At 40.1% G+C, this 21,385-nt stretch overlaps 1 protein-coding gene across 1 annotated transcript in view; it reads right to left on the bottom strand.

Moving 5' to 3' along the window:
• The window catches only part of LOC121925833 (dynein axonemal heavy chain 11-like), a 263,238-nt gene that overhangs the window by 113,213 nt on the left and 128,640 nt on the right, over positions 1-21,385 (bottom strand). The window contains exons 40-45 of the mRNA XM_042458413.1: positions 20,456-20,695; positions 19,360-19,521; positions 14,510-14,703; positions 9,032-9,194; positions 2,588-2,711; positions 1,389-1,402 (exon numbers count right to left, since the gene is read on the bottom strand). Coding sequence (XP_042314347.1) covers positions 1,389-1,402; positions 2,588-2,711; positions 9,032-9,194; positions 14,510-14,703; positions 19,360-19,521; positions 20,456-20,695 — 897 coding nt within the window. The remainder of the gene's footprint in view (positions 1-1,388; positions 1,403-2,587; positions 2,712-9,031; positions 9,195-14,509; positions 14,704-19,359; positions 19,522-20,455; positions 20,696-21,385) is intronic.

Below are 21,385 nucleotides of genomic sequence, written 5' to 3'. Positions count from 1 at the left end.
AGAGGTATAAAGTGAAGGGCTAGATCTGAGCGTCTAGTAAATAAACAGGATACATAGGTAAGTAAAAAGAAACTTACTTTATTGTTAAATCTAGGTTCTAGAAAAATAATCAGTAGAGAAAACCTATACTTGGTCGAAGAGCTGATTCTTATGTGTGCAAGTAAGAGGAAAAAAAACATCTTTAGAAGAACAACCTTGTTTGTGCATCCAGGCTGGCTGAAGGCAGAGAGAGGAAAAGAAACTCTGAACAAAGAGTCATAAGTCTCCCAACTTCTGGCAAGATAGGAGGAAATAGGAAGTGACCCCTTCACAGCTACACTGACCAGTGACCATAGAGATAATCTGTGAAGAAGACCACTCCTTCTCAAGAAAAACACAAAGCTGCAAACATTGATACTAGTCTAACAAAAAGTAACAGCACACTAGCTTCTTCTGGGCATGAAGCTATCTAATGTAAAGACAAAAAGACAAAGTAAACAGATGACCAGCCTGAATATAACAAACCCGACAAAACATACTGCACTTGGTACTGCAATGGATTCAAGCTACAGGAAAAGAGATTCCACATTAGGAAGAACTTCTTGAAGGCTAGAGCTGTTCATCAGTGAAATACACTGTCTCAGAGTGTGGTGGAATCTCCTTCTGTGGAGGTTTCTAAAAAGAGTCTGGGTGGTAATCTGTCAGGAGTGCTTTGATTGTGTATTCCTGCATGGCAGGGAATTGGACTGGATGGCCCTTGTGGTCTCTTGCAACTCTAGGATTCTATGATTCTATGAAAGGGTTACTAATATTCTGATGACAGATGCAATTTGATGGCAGGCATCTAGAAAACAGTGGCCTCATAAGTGACTGATTACTGAGTGATGGCCAGTAAGCTCTCATATCTGATTGGCCTGATAATGGCTTGGAATAATATAAAACAGTGATTCCCAAACTTTAGTCCTCCACATGTTTTGGACTTCAGCTCCCAGAACTGAATGTTAACCAAGCTGGCTAGGGCTTCTGGGAGTTGAAGTCCAAAACACTTGGAGGATCAAAGTTTGGGAACCATTGATATAAAAGATGAACTTTTGGGGCAGCAAGGAGCAGGTTTTGCTTTTTGTAAAGCTGGTTCATTTCTTGGTTACTACTACACGAGATGATAACTAACAGCCCAAACTCCTACAAATGGTGAGATGGGATGTTTTGATTAATGAATTCCCAAACAAACTGGCATAGAAATAGACATAAATATACACTTTAGGAAGTGGGTTATAGCTTTATGCGATAAATAAAAAAAGAGATTAAGATCTTAAAGAGGTGATAACATTGCAATACATGTATGAAGTGTGTCTAGACTGTGTAAGATCTATGTCTATGTAAAGTCCTCTTAAGTACAGTGTATTTACCTGTGCTAAACGTACTGAAGGTGTTCAATGAAAATAAATACTAGTTATAAAGCTGCAACTTATTCTCCTGCAATATTTTCCTGATAAACCAGTGCTTAAGATACACTGGATGTTAATCTATTAGATAAGACTGGTTTTTGAAAGATTGGGAGCCAAAACAGCAAGTTCTAGAGAACCCAGCTAAACACCAGTTGTTCCATATAAAGCAGAGAATCTTCAATCTTGTACAAGATACAGGAGTGGAAGAAATATATTTTTAAAAATCCAAAAAGCAAACAATGGTTTTGCCATTTATATGAGACGAAGTCCCATGTGATTTTGATGGTCCACAGACTTGGCCTTCTTCAGGGGCTATTGTAAAATGTTGTCCCAAGACCACAACTATAATAAATGCACTTTTATTAATTTTACAATAGCCCCTGAAGAAGGCTAATTTGTGACAAGGCCAAAACAAACCCCAGTGAATACCAAGGGCCCTCTATATAAATATGTTTCAGAGATAAACATGCCTAATTAGCAAATGCCTTCCTACATTGCTAGCACAAGCCACTCTGCAGGAAGATTTTAAAGACCTAATTGGTACAAACACACATATGCCAGAAGAGGAACTTCAAACTGAAAATAGAAGGGTTCTGGATACAGGGACACCTTTGCACTTGCAGTGTTTGTGAATACGTTTTAAGGACCAGGAATTGCCTAGTTTTTGTATGTGACAGTATGGATCATAATTCTTCCACAATTTTTGACTCAAAAAGACTTACCACAAATAATTAATGCTGACAGTTTACATTGGCGAAATGTGTGTGGATGTACATCATGCCATTTTATACAACAATATCAAATATTAAAATAGTGGAAGCATTTTATAATAAACAGCATTTTTTCTTGATTGCAGCTGATTATGTTATGCAGCTTGTTCTGCTGGTGTCACAAAGGTGACTTAATAGCTCCTATAACTCATCTCAACAGCTGACCTTTCCCCCTCGCTGATGAAGCCTATTCAAAACCTGGTGGCCTTTTGCTCATTTCAGGATCTTCTGTTTCTCATCAGTTTTGATCATGAGTATATTTATCAAAACGCTTTTTTAAAAAACTGCATGAAGATTCCAGTGATCTCTTTAAAATAAGTTATTTAAATAAAGAACAAAAGAAAGAGTCTTTCAATCTTTCTCATTTTTTATTTGTGAGTTTTTGCTTACCTGATGCCAGCATGTCGTTAATTAATACGAGAAAACGCTCATCAGGGATCTGAGCATCTGCATGAAGAAACACAGTACCGATGTTCTTCACACCAACTTTAAAGTAAAGTGTAGCAATATCGCTCTGTAGAAGAAAGGGAGGTTTAGATCATTACCAAAATATGCATACAGAACAATATTGTCGAGCAAAGCAACCTCATGAAAGGAAGGTTTAACGATTCAGCTTTTAAAATTCAAATTATCTGAAGAGGAAATTACATATTTGCACAATATGGTAGACTATGTTGGTTCACTAGTTTGCTAAAGATCATGTTATGTTTTCTCTACTTCTACAATGATGAGGAACTTCAGGAGCAGTATGCTCATCTAGGTTTGGTGTTCTTTAATTTGATTTATAATGCCCTTTCTATCAAAGGGCCAAACATCAAACACACATAATCAAAAAAGAGATGATAAAACACAACACTATAAAATGCTAAAATACTAAAATAACATACTAATATACCAAAAACAAACTCCTTATCAGTCACTACCTGTCTTGGCCACCTTAGGCATGTTCAGAACTCAGTCTGGCAAATTGCAAAGGAAGGTCTTCAACCCTTTACAAAAATGGGTAAGAGGCTGCTCCAGCCAAAGCTGCAAAGGAAAACTGTTCCACTGTCAATTTTACAAACCCATACAGAAAGCTCAGAAACCATAGATATGCAGGACAAAAGAAGTTTCCCATCAAGAAAACAAAGCTGAAAAGGAGAAATCATAATAACTGAGGCTATTATATCCAGTTATTAGCAAAACGAAAAGATTAAAAAAAAAAAAAAGGTGAGCCAGAAACAAAGAAACACCCCACAGGACAGTACAAGCCTGAAGAACAATGATAAGCAGGTCTCCTGGCATTTACAAGTATGTTGGTACAAGCAAAAAGCAAAGGTGCCTAGGGGGCAGCACATAATTATCAATCTGAAGATGCAGTTATTGTTGTTTCAGGAGAAAATGTGGTTCAGTGAACTGAACAAATGTAATGCTGCTACAGCAGCCTGAAAATTAAATCAATTCTTTTGTTAATTGCCATCTATATAATATTTAATTTTAATCATTCATATATAGCAGTACCTATAGACATTTTTCTTCTAAACATTCAAGGGTATCATATAATTGCTTTACTAATCTTTCCTACCATCTATCTAATTAAATAGGCTAATATGATCATTCCCATATTATAAATGAGGAACTGAAACTGAATTAGGAGCTTATCCCATTAACAAATAAGTCGGCTAACCTGTTCTGGCTTCAATTCAGGATCCAGTATGCCCCCGGATGTTATCATACCTAAATCGTTGCCTATCTGATGATGATAAAATTTATTTATATGCTGTCCCATCTGCACTCAGGCAATGTCACCCGGATGCATCCTGAGTCAAAGCCTCGCTCAGCCAGCCAATTTTTTAAGTTGGAAGCTCCCCGACTTCAAAAAAGTGCTGGCTGAGCAAAGCTTTGACCTGGGTGCATCTGGGCGGCAGCATCCCAGGTGGATTGGTAATGATTTAGGTATGATAACATCCAGTGGCATCCTGGATCCTCAAGTCAAGCTGAAAGTGGTAAGCCGGCTTATTTGTAAATGAGATAAGTTCTATAGTTTCTTCTTCTTTAGGCCATTCACTGTATTCATAGTCATAGATCATGCTCTTAACATCATGCTATACCAGCTCATGCTGCCACCTTCTTTCAGTTAGTCTCAAAGGTGCTACAAGATCTCTCCACATATTGATTCTACAGACTAATTAATTCTACTAACACAGCTATATCTTTGAATTCTAGAAAAACATAGAGTTTTTGAGTGTCAAGAAATCCTGATGAGAAAATTCTGGACTGACAAGCATATTTGCAGATTGGGATTTATTCTGTGCAAAATTTGAACAAAGTTTTTTTGCACAAAAACCCACAACTTTTCTGAACAGAAAACATTATTTTCTGCATGGAAAATAACATTTAAACACAGAAATATTATTTTCAGCATAGAAAATGTTTTCTGCATAGGAAAAAAAAGCCGTATTTGGGTATTTCTTCTGTGTAAAATTTTCACATGGTTCATTTGCATAGTAAACAGCATTTTCTGTGCATGAATTCATATTTTTGGTGTAAAACAACCACATGCAAATTTTGTGCAGAATAAATCCTGAATTATGAATTACCTAAAAAAAAAAACCTGTGTTTTTTGAAGACTTTCTCACAGCAGCAAGAAAACTGCAAAAATTACTTATTAGTACCTTTAAGAATTAACATACGTTTTATGGAAATAACTTCAGTTTAAAAAGAAACCTAAATACGAGAGAAAGCTAAACCATTTTCCCCCAACCTTTTTAGCCTCAATGGCACAGAGAGTAAAATGCACAGGCCACTGTGCCAGAAACTAGGTTCCAGGTCTTCTGGTTACTACCCCAAAGGAAATAATATTGGGTCTTCATATTTTCAGAAATGTATAAATGAATAAGATTGAACAGGTTATAAACCTCTTATAGTACCTTCCGAAATGATAAAGAGAAAGGCTTATGCAACAGTAAAATAGAGGAGGCAGCTAAAGTGGACCAGAAGAATAATGCTGCAACAGCATAAATACTGTCTCCTTACAGAAAGTGGGTACAAGGAAGAGAAAGAACCACAGTAATTCCTTATTTGTGCATGTAATTATTTAATATTTGTTTAAAAATTATAAGGAATAGTTGAATAAAACAACTTAATAGCATTGGCTTCAGGTGGAACTGGGACAGCAGAGAGATACCATAACACTGAAATATATTTAATAAAGTGACTGAAAGCACTTTATGGTTGTATGGATAAAGTATCACCTTCTGCCTTGTTTGATGATATCAGTCAGAAAAAGAATGATAGCACCCAGTGGCAGTTCTGATATTCTCAGGGTCTAAGCATGGAATTCAAAGGATAGTGCTGGAAGTAAGAGTGGTGTTGTTCAATAAATCAAAGCAATAGTATGTCAATGTAACATCGTATTTGTTTGTGTTTAAGGTACAAATTTAGGTACACTTAAAAATCTTCCATGAACAAGCATTTGGGATATATTAAGAGGGGGCAAAATAAATTTGATTAAAAATCTGAAAATCTTCATGTTGTAGATTTATTCTGGATGGGTTTAGGGACTCTTAAAGCATACAGACCATGTAGTAATGAATCTAGGATGAGTTCATTAGACTTTTATTAGTGAGTAACCAGAATGCAGTTGCTACAACTTGTTCGATAACTTTACTTGATTTGTATGAGTTTATTAATCTGGAACAAGAATTCAAAGAAAGTAAAAAGCTCGCAATAATTACTTACAAGTGTTCCTCGTCTACAATATATAATCACACCAGCTTTTGTTTCTTATTTTTTCATACTATTATTGTAACTGTACACAGGTAAAGCAGCAGAGCCCTCCTCCACAAAACATTTCCACACACACATCCTGTTGTTATCAGAACAAATCCAGAAATAGAATTCATAGTCAGCAGCCAGATAATTTCACAACTTGGACTTAACAGTCTTGAGCCCTACTACACCTTTTACTGGCCCAAATCTTACTTTTCAGAATATGAATGTTAAGAAGAAGGACCAGAATTACATCTGAAGCCACCCATAAACTGAGCAGTGGTAGAATGGTACCCAGGGGAGGAAGCCTGATCTACACTGTACGCACAGGTGACATTTCTCTTCCCCACCTCCACTGCCATCCCATACTTTTTCAAGAAGACAGACAAAACACTGTGAGCATTTGCAGATATGCATTTTAAACCTAGTCAAATGGTGGCACCACCATGGAATAAAATGGAATTGTTCAAATGCTAAATGCATCTACTTAGGGAATAGGCACCATTTTATGGTACAAAATGAAACTTACTTTTTTGAATTTATAATAATAAAAATACCCTCTGTAATCCTGCACATGATCAGCTGGCCTGGTCCTAACTTTAATTTTCTTTTCAGGGGGCTGGGTGGGAGAAAGGATGGCACAATTGTCAGTTTCCATCCTGGTGGGCCTCGGCTTGCCTATTCCTCATTTATTTATTTATTTATTTATTTATTTTATAGACCGCTATTCCGCTTTGATCATAGCGGTGTACAAGTAAAAATTTTTCATCAAAATATTTTTAAAATAAATAATTGATATTAATTTTAGAAGAATGTTGTCTTCCAGGCGAGGCCTGTTGTTGCTGGCCTGCCTCTCTCCCCCTCAAGATGGTGGTTGGAGGAGGGCTCTTTGTCTTCAGGCCAGGCCTCCCTCCCCCTCAAGATGGTGGTTGGAGGATTTACTATGCATTTACTAGGGGCTACACTTGTATAACAGTAAATGTAACTAACAATTTCTCACATCTTTAAAAGGAGTGGAGTGAGTCCTTGTTAAGTTACTCTCATAATGTAACTAAGGGGCTTTCCAGACCACCATGGGCTGGAGGCACCCAGTTTCCCTCTGGAGGGACGCCACAGCAGTCAAACTGCACAGTGTCCCTCTGGACCAAAAAGAACCCTGAAAAACCAGGTTCTTTTCGGCGCACAGGGATGATGGCATCAGTGCTTCCATTGTGATGCATCCACAATGCAAGTGCAGTGCCTGGATGTGTGGACACACCACCGCACTTGCATCGTGCATGCGCACCACATATGGATGGTGCCATGTAAAGATGGTGCTGTCCATACATGTTAGGGTTCTGAAGCGTGTGGATGCTGTGCGCTCTGGAACCCTAAAATTGGCCCGAGGACGGCACTTCCTCTCTGTCTGTCTCGGACCTAAAGCTTCATCACACTGCAGAAATAATCCAACTTGACACCACTTTAACTGTCATGATTCAATGCTATGGAATTCTGGAATTTGTTGTTTTGTAAGATATTTAGCCTTCTCTGTCATGGAGCTCTGGTGCTACAACAAATTACAAATCCTAGAATTCCACAGCACTGAGTTATGGCAGATAAAGTTATGGAAACCTGGATTATTTCTGCAGTGCAGATGCAGCCTTAGTGAAGCCTCTGTCATTGGGAAGAAAGAATCAATTGACTTTGGGTCTGTTTGCCATTTCCATGTGTTCTCTAGTCTTGGAAGGGTGCTTGGCTGTACCACCCCATGATTTCCAATGCTAGTTGCACCACTAGCTCAGTTCATACACTGCTGCAATAACAATTCAGCAGTGAGATTTATGGTTTCTTGTAGAAGGAGGGAAAGCTTGCACAAATATGATTTGGCCTCAGAACCAGAGAGCATATTTTCATTCATGTTTAAATGCTAGACAAACTTTTGGGAATTTTGGGGAACTTCAGGTTTAGTTGACATTCCCAAACTGAAATGTCCTAGGCATTCATTTTAAACTAGACTGATAAAGGTCATGTTTGTGTGGGAGCAGTGTGGGTGTGTGCCTGTGTTTTTCCATAGCCTGCTCCTGATTCTTGAACCATAGCTTCCATCTGAAAAATAGGCAAGGCCTAAAAACTATGGCCCATTACAAACGGGCCTTAAAGTACGCGACGAGCGCGTACTAGGGTTAGAAAGGGGCGTCCTTTACGGACGCCCCTAACCCTAGTACACACTCTGCACGTAGAAAATGATGGCAGCCTCCAGACGGCTGCGCCCAGCGACGCAGAGGAGAAAGGGGCCAAGCGGCCCCTTTCTCCTCCTCCCTGCCGTCGCGGGGTGTCCTTGGGGCTTGGAGCCCCAAGGACACCCCTTTCCAGGAGGCAGGGAAGCGGTGTTTTGCCGCTTCCCCGCGGCCTGGAAAGCGGCAGATCGGGGCCTCAGCAGCTGCCACCCTGTCTGCTGAGGCCCCGATCCGGCGGGGAAACAGGCAGGTGCAGGCCACCACTTTTCAGCGGTCTGTAACCCACCAATGAGTGCAGATTCTGCCTTGATTTAACACACTTGTTATCATAATATAAATGATACAATGCAACATAGCTAGCCATTACTATGACTTTTTTGTATCATAGTTCCACTTGAGCATAAAAACCCACTGGATGACCTTGGCAAGTCACATTCTCTCAGATTGAGGGTGGCAATGGCAAACTGCCTCTGAAGAAATGTGCCAAGAAAATCCTATGATAGGTTCACCTTAGAGTCGCCATAAGTCAAAAATGACTTGGAGGCATAAAACAACAACATATTGTAGGTGACAAAAGTAATCTCATGCCTTAAAGCTTTTAAATACCATGACAGTAAGAACCCAGACTTGTGGGCCATGTTCTTGATCAGCACCTTATACATGATCCACTCACCTGAAGTATCCCCTCAACTGCTTCCAAAATACAGAAAAGAAATCCCCCCAGCAGATCTAAATAAACATGCAGATTCAAATGGAGGAATTAAATACTGAAAACAACTTTTCTCCTGTAGGATTTGATTTTAGAATAGGAAACATGTCAAGAAGACCATATGATAACTGAAGAATAATCCATCACTTTGATACATACCCTGAGGTCATGGATACCGTAACTTTTACGGAGGGTTATCTGGAAGACTTCCAGTGAACTGAGAAAGGCAGCTAAGCGGCACAAACTTTGCTTGCCACTTCCTCCAACTCCAATCAAAAGGGCATTTCCATATGGGACTTCAAGAATGCGACTGATACGACAACTATAGAAGAGGAAAATATTAAAATGAGACAGTTTTAAAAAGGCATTATTCTCTCAACCAATAAAACAGAAAGAGAGGGTGTGTGTATGTTTCCATTTCAGCTCCTGGGTTATGAAACCCAGACATCTGAAACCAAGTAAGGATATTAGGGAACCCTAGGGTGGGTCTGCATCTTATTTATTTATTTATTTTAAACAACAACAACAACCCAATTAATTAATTTTAATTAATAACTAGTAACATGTTAAGTCTGTCACGGGTTTTCTTTGAAATAAGAGAGGTACTCAAGTGTAGGGATCACTGCAAGAAGAAAAAGCCTTGAGATTTGGTTCAAATATTTGCAATGAGTTTTGGATGGGGCTAGGGCACGGCTACATAAACCTGTCCTCTCAGCTTCTGGCCTCTCCATTTCTTATGTCTTCACTGTTAAATTTGCACGGTTTCTATTTCTGATAGCAACCTGATGATCCCTGCCTGTTCTTGACACCAAGAACTAAGTTGTGCATGTGCCCATGCTGACTAGAAGATTCTGTAAGATGAAGTACAAAAAGGTCTCGTGTGATTGACTAGACTTGAGGAACTAGAATATATCAACCCATGTGGCAGGAGAGAGAAACTCCTGATTCCTGGTAAAGGTGAAAACTCACCCTAACTTGGAGAATGGAGCCCTGACTAACAGTGATTGGGTGGTGGATGCTCTATGGCATCTGCAGAAACTGTCGTGACACTATGAGGGTGGATGAAGTTTTTAGGTTTGGATGAAATGAATTTTAGCGTCTTTTGGGGTCTTTTTCTAAACTAGACTTTAGTGTGATTATTACTGGTTTGTTTAATGAGTGTGTATTTACTACTGTGATATGTTTATTGCATTACTACTTGACTCTTGAGTTGCAATCGCTACTAAGATATCTGAAAATTGTTGCAATAGTGGATTTTTTTAATTACTTCAAGCTGCTTTGAATATGGTTTTACCAGATAAAAGCTCCATATTGTACAAATATACATGATGCTGATGACACTGGACACAAGCAAGGTTAGGTATCAGATGCTTCAAGCAGTATTCCAGTTTTCATGAATTCCCTAGACCTGGAAAATATTTGCATCTCCTGAAACTGTTAAACGTCCAGGAATTTTGTGAAGTAATTTCATGGTAAATAATTAAGACTATAATTCTACATACAGCATGGTAAAGGCAACACGGTGGGACTTTTTTCCAAGTAAACATGTGTAAGTTCATGCTACAGTCTTATCAGCTACCTAAAGATATTTTAGTCTATCAACTGATTAATAAATTAATTATATTTTAATACAATCCCCCCAAAATATTAAATAAATATAGATATATTTTTGAAGTGAATGAATGAAGGTCTTTCTCTAAAATTACAACGTTGTAGGTTTTATGTTTAAATTGTAGGATGGAAAGGTCATCTGATGTGGTACAGTGAGAAGGGAACCTATCCATCTGTGCAGTCTGCAAAGTAATTTGCCCTTCAGTGACCCTCTATCAGTTAATGGAGGGAAATATCTAACTGGCTATTAAAGCTTTCACTAATTAATCTACCTATTAAACTAATTAAAAGTTGGTAGCCCTACAATCAACCTTTTTGGAAGCATGGACTTGAAAAATACTATTTGTGATTTTTGAAAACTTTCTTAATATTGAACTTCTTGTGACTTTGAATTTGACAGACTTTTTAAAAAAAGTTCCTCTCTTACACATGTGAAATTGACATCCATGCACTTTTCATTAAAATGGTAGCACCTTTGGCATTCATACATAAAAACTGCCATGTACAAAACCAAACTCCTAACCCTGGTGATAGGACAGGTGGTCTTAATAACATGCAATGGGGTGGTGATAAAAGGTCCTCATCCTAACAGTCCCCATTGTCTTCCAGCACCCATTGGCAATCCAAAAAGGGAGGCATCTATGTTGATCCATCATCTAGTGATCCACATCAACAAACCAATTCCAGTCATGTCCACAAGGAGTAGGTCTTCTGTAACGTCTGAATGCACCTTGCATGACAACTGTAATAATGATAACAAAGCGGGGACAATTTATTCCTTCCCCTGTGTATCTCAGCTAAGCACAGATGAAACAAGGAAACCTGAGGCAGATGGGGCACAAGGGAATTTCTTCATTCCTGCTAAAGAAAAAGTCCCAGGAGTCTGGTCCTGTGAGACCTGGCTGAAGTACTGGCCCTGCAAGCCTTGACACCAATAATATCTGAAATATACCCACTGTTTCTACAGCTGGATTTTGAGGAGCATCCTAATGCCTCTGAAGGGTGGTTTGCTATTTTGCAAAAAACAGGGGGTTGATCCAGGGTGTAGCTGTGGTGTGGGGGAAATGAAGACATTGACAACTTAATAAAAATCCCCCCCCAATGAAATTTTCCTTCAGTCCCCTATGATTTGAGACATTGACAAATCATAAATACCTAGCTGTCTTACATTTACTGTGTTTGCATTCCCTTGGTAATTTTACCTAACCCTTTACTTTGGATACCTAAACTGTATCACTAAAGGATCTGTTGAAGTTTGAAGCTACTACAGTGCTAGAAATGTGGGTACAGAAAGAAAATTTCACTGAGAGGGATTCTTTTTTGAGGTGGCATTTTGCTTCTCTTCCCATAGGTACACTCATTGGATTGGATCATGGTAAATTTTGTCTTGGACAGATGTGCTCGGTTCGCCACTCAGCACCATTACCATTTGCTTTCAGTATCACTTCCTGTCGATCAACAACAGTGACAGAATAAGTGTTGTCTGCATGCCTTGTACTGGGCTACCCCAGAATATCTAGTGATAATGCAGTGTGTTGCACTCGATAGACTCTCATCTGCTCCAGCAGCACTCTTCTTATATCTTGTGTCACAGTGTAATCTATGCTATGCATCGTCCTACACCAAAGATGGGTAGCTGGTACATACTACACTAATTCGAAATGTTTTTGGAATGCAGTTCCCTGCACCATTGACTGCACTGGCAAGGGCCAGTGGGAACTGCACTCTAACAAGATTCAAACAGCCATATGTTTTCCACTCCTATCCTGATAGACATTAGCCGATATAACAACTTGTTTAGCCAATAACAGGATCATTTTATTCCCTAGCCACAACAGCACAGGTGTGCTAATGGCCTGATTTTGTGGATCAGAATATTCATTATGGAGCCATGTGCGATGTAACGGTTTGAATATTGGACTATGTCTCTGGAGATTAGAATTCAATTCCCTGCCCAGCCATAAAAACTCATTGAGTAACCTTGGGTAAGTCACACATTCTCAGCCCCAGAAAACCCCATGATAGGTTCACTTCAGAGCTGCCATAACTCAGAAATGTCTTGAAGGCAGCACACAACAACAACAATATTCATCAAACATTACGAGAGTTATTGCCACTTTCAGCAAACAAAGCAGTAAGGTAGCAATCAGTCCTGGGTTTAATAATTCCATGGTTTGATGGTGTGTGTTTTTTACACAGGGCTATGTTTCCAGAGGAATATGGTTCTTTTATTGATAAGATTATTCTCTTTGGGAATTGAATTCCCAAATTCAAGAATGTATTTTAGCTCAGACTACCTGACATCTGGCCTCAGGCTGAGCTCAGCCTCTACATGCATGACTTCCTGCCAGAGTAATTAAGTACATTTTTCTTGATTAACCAAAAAACAAAACAAGATGAAAAATTAATTTGCTTTCTATTGCAGATCCCAGTGTAACAGCTTTTATAAACTCTCTGGGAAATGATCCCACCATTGCCATACAGATTAGGTAGGCTCAGTTTGAGCAAGAATATCTATCAGTGTAGTGATAGTATTCAAAAATATTCCAAGATACCAGAGCAATAAAAATATCTATGGATCTTTAGAAAAATACTAAACCAGATATCTTTTATAGATTTATTAGCTGTATCATAATGTTGAATTTTTGTAAATGCTGACAAGAAAAACAAAACCTCTCAAGGCATCATTTGGCTGGATACTTGCTTGGCCCTATGCCTCTCTTCCTATCTCATTGTCTTTTGATGTGTGCATGTCTCTGTGCACTCAAGCATACTGGTAGTTACTCTGAAAGAGAAGGTAAAATACTTACAGCTTTTCCTCTCCAGCCTAGAATTCTGCCAGAAATAGTGGTGACCAGGGGCTTTCATGTAAGTGGATTGGTGAATGCCTTTCTGTTTTACTGCCAACATTAAGGAACTACCCCTTGTTGTTGTTGTTGTTGTTGTTGTTGTTGTTGTTGTGTGCCTTCAAGTCATTTCTGAGTTATAGCAACCTGATATGGAGGTTTCAAGCCACCATTGGTCAGGAAGTTTATGTGAGTTCAAAATCAAATGATACAGAAATGGGAGATATTTTGCTGATATTCAGCTAGATCATACCTAAGGTTTATATTGGGAACATTACTATACATTAAATGCATTATCAGTCTGTGTAAGAATCATATTTAAAATGAAGACATGTATACCCATGTTTTTAGCATGTTAATCTTTCCCCATCCATCATTTCTCCACTTTAGACTAATTTCCATCCTGCTTCTACCTCCTCTAACTTACACCATAGGATTCCATAGATATTCTTGCCTCTCCAAACATGCATTTGGAGCTCATGTAGAATACATAAACCATTAATATGAAATTTAGGAACAGAATAGGGAGAAAAGATCATCACGGGATTAGGATATAAATAAAAAGAATCAGAATATTCAAATGTGCTCCCAAATGATAATTTAATCTCTCAGCATTTTCACTGTATCTTCAATGAAACTAACATACTAATCCTAGCACAAGGCAAACCAGAAAAGTTGTAAGACCAAAAGGAGTGCAGAAAGGGAAAAAGTCATCCCCTTTCCCTGGGATTTCTATAATTATTTTGAAGCTGTCCTTTTTTCACCTTCACGCACACGAGTCAGGAAATATAAAATATTTGAAAGAGATGTAATATTCCACAAAATGAATCTTAAAATATCCTTATAGGTCATGCCCCTCTTTGGACTTGGCATCTACTGTGAATTTGACATCAGCAGCAGTGATGCTGGCTGGTCACACAGAGCAAGAGCTAACAGGTTACAGTGAGATGGAGGCATCTCAAAACCTTGAAAGAGTGTGATGACTAAGGAACTTTCAAAGTGAGCCTGTGTGCTGTATGCCCAGCTTAGACCTGGTCACTGGCACAGCACCCCCCACCCGCTCCTAAACCTTTACTTGAGGCCATTCTCCTGAATATCTTTACAGAGAAATCCATTTACACTTCAGTGGTGATGTGCATTGAGGCCCCTCTTCCCACATGCCCGAACTGAGAGAACTTACACATGCTGTATGGCATCCTCAAAGAGAACAAGGTTCATTGCTGCATGTAGTTCGTTGTAGTGCTCTAAAGCCTCTGTTAAAATTCTGGTCAGCTTATTCCAATCAGAGACTGGAAAGTAATGAGGTTCTCCAACACCATGGGCAAAGTGGCAGTAAATTATTGGCTTGTGGATAAATATGTGCTCATCAACACCCTGGTGGTAACAATACAGAGATACAAACAAGCATTCAAGACTGCACATTAACCCTTTAACACTGCTGGTTCTTCTAATTTTAACTTTCAAAACAAATCCTCAGATCCGGCTGACACACCTTGGATGTTTGAACATATTTTTGCTATTATTGTTTAATAAGTTCTTTTAATATATATATATTTGTTTAATAAGAACTATATACAGTGCAGGGGATTCTAAACCAGGGATTCATGGACACTTAGGGAATGGATAGATTGGATTTGGGAGGACTGTGAACCAGGCAGACACAAAAAACATATTTTTCCCTTTGACTTTCTTCCAGTTACATTGATAATGGTATTTCAGTGCCTTTTCCTGCCTTTTTCATAGCTTTTGTCAAGAGACCCAAAGGGTTCTGTGACCCCAAACTGGCCTAGTAGCTTCTTCTCTTTTCCTGAAGTACAAAGTAAAAGGTTACACATGCACATTTACTAAGCAATATCCCACTTAAGTCAGTGGGGCATGCTCCCATGGAAATATGCAAAGGATTACAATATGGGTTGCCATGATCTAGCCCCAGCAATGTAAAGGTAATAGCTAAAGGGCAGCAAGACAACAACACAAGAGCAGGAACTCACAATATATTTAATGAAAATCCATCACGCCTCCCCACTACTAAGAGGACTGTAGACAAACTGAGGGTGGTGGCAAATGACACAACCATCCCTGCTAACCATAAGTCCTGGAGTCTGGTATGGTGTGCCCAGGCTTCATACACCACTGTTTGTTCCAGACTCAGAGCCTTATTCTGGTAGCCATGACCCAGTAACCTGACCATCCAGATCAGAGAAAGGAGATAAAGGAAACACATTTATATGTATTTGATCCAAAACACACTGCAGAAATAATCCAGTTCGAGACCGCTCTAACTGCCCTGGCTCAATACTAGAGAATTATGGGAACAGTAGTTTTGTGAGACATTTAGCCTTCTCTGTCAGAGAGAGCTCTGGTGCCACAATAAACTACAGTCCCCAGGATTTCCTAGCACTGAACCAGGACGGTTAAAGTGATCTCAAATTGGATTATTCTTGCAGTGTATTTGGGACCTTTGACGTGGAACAATATGCAACCATCCTTGAAAAATTTGAAAGAGAGGAAGGTATAAGATTCCCTGATATGTTGTCTCCATCTCTGTCTCATCTGTTGCTTCCTCACCTATAGACTGATACTCTCAGGTGTATATCACACAGGGCTTTTTGGAGCTCAGATCCGGAGTGACTCCTGGTTCAGCTATGCGAATTCACATCGTAATGTGAATGTTTTATCACACCTGGTTGCCCTTCCGAATCAAAGGGGAATTGAATCCAAGGCAAGTCACGTGATGCGGATTCATGCAAAGCGGAGTGAGTGCAAATTGTATTACTACACCGGTGCATACCATGCGGATTCAACCATTTGAATTGGGACCCTTGCGTGTGCTTAGTGGGGGTCTGGACAATCTCCTCCTTCCCTGCCCCCTCCTTAGCTGTCATCCTTCATCAGACTGAAGGAGCAGTCAGGGGATGATGGGATAGGAGGCAAGGGGTCACTGGGGCCAGGATTTGGATGCAGGAGAAGGCAGGGGATGATGGGATAGGTCGCAGGGGGTCACTGGAGCCAGGATTTGGATGCAAGAGAAGGCAGGGGATGATGGGATAGGTTGCAGGGGGTCACTGGAGCCAGGATCAGACTGAAGGAGCAGTCAGGGGATGATGGGATAGATGGCAGGGTGTCAGAGAGGAGGAGATGGCATGAAGGAGGAGGGGGGATGAAGGAGCAGGACACAAGGGGCCAAGGGGGGCGACATCAGAGTGATCTTCCACACCAGACAAATTCGAAGTAAAGTCGAAGTGAGCTTGAAAGTGAATTCTGTGAATTCATTTTTTCCCGATTTTACCAAAATGAGGGGTCACTTTGGAATCACTGCGGAAGCACCACGGAAGGACTGCTCACAGAAAGGAATCTCATCTGATAACACATTCACATTATGACGTGAATTCGCATTGTGGACCCGCAGTCACCCCAGATCTGACTTCCAAAAATCCCCCAAAACCCCAGTGTAATATACTCCTCAGATTTATTTCTTTTCCTCCCACACACGTCTTCACTTTCTTCTAGTTACACAGTAATGTTTGGTCCCATCCTTCCTTTTTCTCAAACATGTAGTTCTTTAATAGTAGCCAAGATCACATGGGAGATCCATCTTCTGATCTTACCTCTGAAACTCACCAGGAAGCCACTTCACTTAAAAGCCAGGTAGCCACTTCAACCAATAGATAATTTAGCTATTTCAATGCAAGAAAACTATTTAGGTATGTATTTCTTTAAAAGGCATCTACTGTACCACCTCCAAGCAGTTCAAAGAAGATAAGAGACAAAGCAACAAAACTGTGCATTCAGACCACATAGTTCAATAAATAAGATTCAACTAAGGAATCAAAAGATGATTACTTATATCACTTGTTTATCTGATTGCTGAACATAGAAGCTTCTGAGCAACAAGCAAGGACATAAAGTAGTATGGAATGCAAAGGGATCTTGCAGCACCTTTGAGACTAACTGAAAAAGAGAATTCGAAGGCTTTCATGGCTGGCATCCATAGTTTTTTGTGTTTTTTTCAGGCTATGTGGCCATGTTCTAGAAGTTTATTCTTGACGTTTCACCAGCCTCCGTGGCTAGCATCTTCAGAGAATGCTGGTATGGAACTGAGTGGGGTATATATATATATATATACTGTGTGACCCTAGGTTGGGAGGAATGATTTGCATGTTAATCTGTGAATGTTCTGTTGTCGAATGGCAAGGCTTTATGATGGGAAGATATGCAAGGAGAATTTGTGCCTATTTAATTAGTGAACCATTGGCTGGAAAAAAATCTGATCCTAGGTGGTTTTCATTTGCATTTTGCTGGGTCTTGATTTTGGTGTTTTTCAGGACTAGTTATAAATGATGCTGGACATAAAATGGTATTTGAAAACACTGAAATTCTGGACCATGCCAACATCTATCAGGTCAGAATGCACAGGGAAGCCATTGAAATCCACAAACACCTAGACAACTTCAACAGGAAAGAAGAAACCCTTAAAGTGAACAAAGTTTGGTTATCAGTCCTGAAAAACACCAAAATCAAAACCCAACAAAATGCAAATGAAAACCGCCTAGGATCGGGGGGGGGGGGTGTTAATTAGATCACTAATTAAATAGGCCCGAATCCTCTTTGCATATCCTTCCACCCCCTGAGGCCTTGCCATTCAACAACAGAACAATCACAGATTAACATGCAAATCACTCTTCCCAACCTAGAGTCACTATATACACACACACACACACACAGTGCGCCTGCGTCATACGCGGGCGCGCTTTACGCGGCTTGAGCATACGCGCTCAAGCTGCGGGGCACACATGGGGCAGAAGGGGCGGCACGTCCCATTCAATTGAATGGGCGCACGCGCCCGTTGCGCCCTGCACGCTGCCGTGCACAAGCCCCATTGTTTCCAATGGGGCTTGAGCATAGGCGGAAATCGCCTTACGCAGAGGGATCCAGAACGGATCTCCACGTAAGGCGAGGACCCACTGTACACACACACACACACACACACACACACACCACTCACTTCTATGCCAGTGTTCTCTGAAGATACCAGACACAGATGCTGATGAAACATCAGGAATAAGCTCTTCTAGAACCTGGCCACAAAGCCTGAAAAATCCACCAAAAACTATGAAAGAGAGAAGTTGGTAGCTTGAGCTTTGTTAGAGATGAGTCTAGTTCCTCAGATGTTCAAGTCTATAAAGGCTCTTCTTTTTGTCATTTAGTCTCAAAGATGTGACAAGATCCATTTCCACGCTGGGTTTCCAGTATGGCTATGTCTTTGAATAAAACAGTGCGGTTATAGATGCTGAAAACCTTCCGGATTTATACTTTTATGAAAGAAAATAGTCTGAACAAATTTTTTTTTTTTAAAAAAAAAAGCAAAACAAGGAAAAATTAGCTACAGAGTGATACATAGGTGACTGAGGGTCAAAACAGATATTAGAGCAGCACAACTGACATTAATGGAGAACAGACATTGGAAGTGTGGCCCAGGTGGACAAGAAGTGCTCTGCTAAAAAGAGGAAATGCCTCACTAAAAGGCTGTAACCACGTGGCCTGTGTAACATCTGAGACAATTTTCCAACTTCAAGGCAACTTTGTTCCTCCTTAGTATGATTCTTTCATCTTTAAACCAGGACTGGAGACAACAAACAGTAGAAAATACAGTCAGCAGCAGAGCATGTAGCTGCATCTGTGCTTTTCCCCACCTGCCCTTCCTGCCTTCTTAACCACTGGGAGATTTGACTGAGGGTTAAATCTCTTCCACCCACCCCACCTCACCTATCCCCTAACTAGTGCAGAGGGAAGGGGCAATTGGGAAGAGAAACATTAAACTTCTCCTCCCCAGGCACTGCTGTCTTGATCTAAATTGGTATCCTGGCACTTGCTCATGAAAAAGGGGTGGAGGAAGCACAGATGTAGCTGTATGCTGTGTATTAAAAAGTAACTTGTAATTCGACCCTCACTCATGAATATTCTAGAGATGAAGAATTTAGAGAGAGGAATGTTTCATGGCTGAAGTCAAACCCAGGAATCAATACATACCTCAAAGTACCTTTTTGCTGTATCGATAAGCACTTTCTTAAAATGTTCGATATCCCTTTCTTCCATAAGTTTGTCTGAGTAGACTCGGGAAGATTCATGAAACCATAAATGAACCAAGTCAATAGGGGACCGTACACATTCTGGCGTTGCCAAAAGCATTCCCTGCAAAATAATCTGAAGTGTTTATTTGCCCATTATCTTTCTTGAACATTAGACTATCAGTTTCATTTAACTAAAATATGCCATTCAATTAAATACACTCCTGTGGCACCATAACTTGTAAATTTGTTATTCATAATATATGCATATATTTGATAAGCAATTGAAGGCCTGCAGGTAAGTGTGATAAATTGCTTATAATGAGGTACTGTGGTTGCCACAAGAACATTGATTCCATTTTCCTCCCACACTCACTATCTATAAATTTTATTTCTGTGGAAATTATCCCTTTTTATTTGCCTCAACTGTTTTGCTCTATTGATAGTGTTTGGTTTTCATCCAGCTTTGGCAGGTTCCAGGATGAGTTCATGTTTTTCTATCATGTCTGCTCTTTTCCACCATAATTCATCTAAACTTTATAATAACATTCTGCAATGAGATATTTAGGAACACAATTCCAGCAATGCATGTGGCCATTTCTCCCTGCCATACACTTCACCTTATGGGAAACCTATGTAACACCTTCTTGTTCATAAACACAGATACAACTTTGATCTGGCTATTTTTAATTTTATTTATTTTTATTTTTTATGCTTTTGGTAAGCACAATAGATGTGGATAATAAAACATTTAGGCTAGGAGGGTGCGGGGGGATTGCATTGCATTGCGTGACACCACTCAAGGGGGTGACATCACAGAAAGAGGGGTGACACCCAGTGAGCACCCCAACCTCCCTGCTGTGTGCAACTTCATGTTAGAGTAAAGCCATACAGGACAGGGAGGGAGAGGGCTCGCCCCCTCTTCCTTGCCCCGCACAGGGCAGGATGCTGGTAGCTGGGCCTTTTGGCTCTGCCCCGGAGCCCTGCCCCTGCACCAGGTGACACCTTGGTGCAGGACGTCACTGCATGTAGAAGTTAGAACAGTAAAACTGCATTACCTGGAATATGCGTGTCAGATCTCTTAAATTGAAAATATAATGAAATCGAATAGCTGTAGGCATGAAATTCTGGGTCATCTTCTGGTGCAAAGAAATGGCAGCTTGTATGAGTGTGCCAACAGACTTCCTTATGCTGTAACAGAAGCCCCCTTGCTGAAAATGCATGTTTATTATCTTGCCATAGATAGTGGCTAAAGCATCTGTTCCTGGAAAGTGGACAGCAAACACTGAGAAATGTCTCTAGAATAAAGAGAAGGGAGGAGGAAAGCATTTCAGGTAAATATAATTAATGACATCCTGCCCCCACCATTTATACACTTGGGAGCTTGAATGCAAAGGTGACAGCTGAAAGGATTCTGCAGGTAAATCTTACTCATAACCCTGGAGAATCAGATTGAAAATCCACTAAGTCCTGCATCCAGGAAGCCCAAATGTGATGCCTGAAGGAACACTTTCTCCTGGTGTTGCTCTCTAGAAGGCTCTGTTAATCACCTCAGTTGCCACAGCTCTCTCTTATTGATACCTCAGATCTCCATCCATTTGTCCAGTCTTCTTTGACACCTTCCTCCAATTTGGTAGCTTTGGCCATGCTGACTAGGGATAATGGGATTTGTAGTGGCAGGTTGGAGATGCCCACTCTTTTAAAGCTGTCATCACATCCTATGGCAGTGAACTCCTTAAACTAGCAATTGGTTCTGTTGTGTCTTCTCAGCCACCCTTAATACTATGGCTAGTCAATTTCACTGGGTGATATAGAAGCCATCAGCCACCACTTGAGATCATGATGAAGCAAATATTTAACAAAAGGGTCTAAAATATCTGCTTAAAAGCAACCTACTAACATAAGCAAGGAGGGTAGAAACCCAGACTATATACTATAAAAGAGATTGAAATTTCAGATCTCTATGGTATGGATGACTGAAGGGAGGA

This window comes from Sceloporus undulatus, chromosome 1, assembly GCF_019175285.1.
Source record: "Sceloporus undulatus isolate JIND9_A2432 ecotype Alabama chromosome 1, SceUnd_v1.1, whole genome shotgun sequence".
Classification (NCBI taxonomy): domain Eukaryota; kingdom Metazoa; phylum Chordata; class Lepidosauria; order Squamata; family Phrynosomatidae; genus Sceloporus; species Sceloporus undulatus.
This window is presented reverse-complemented; position numbering and strand designations above follow the sequence as displayed.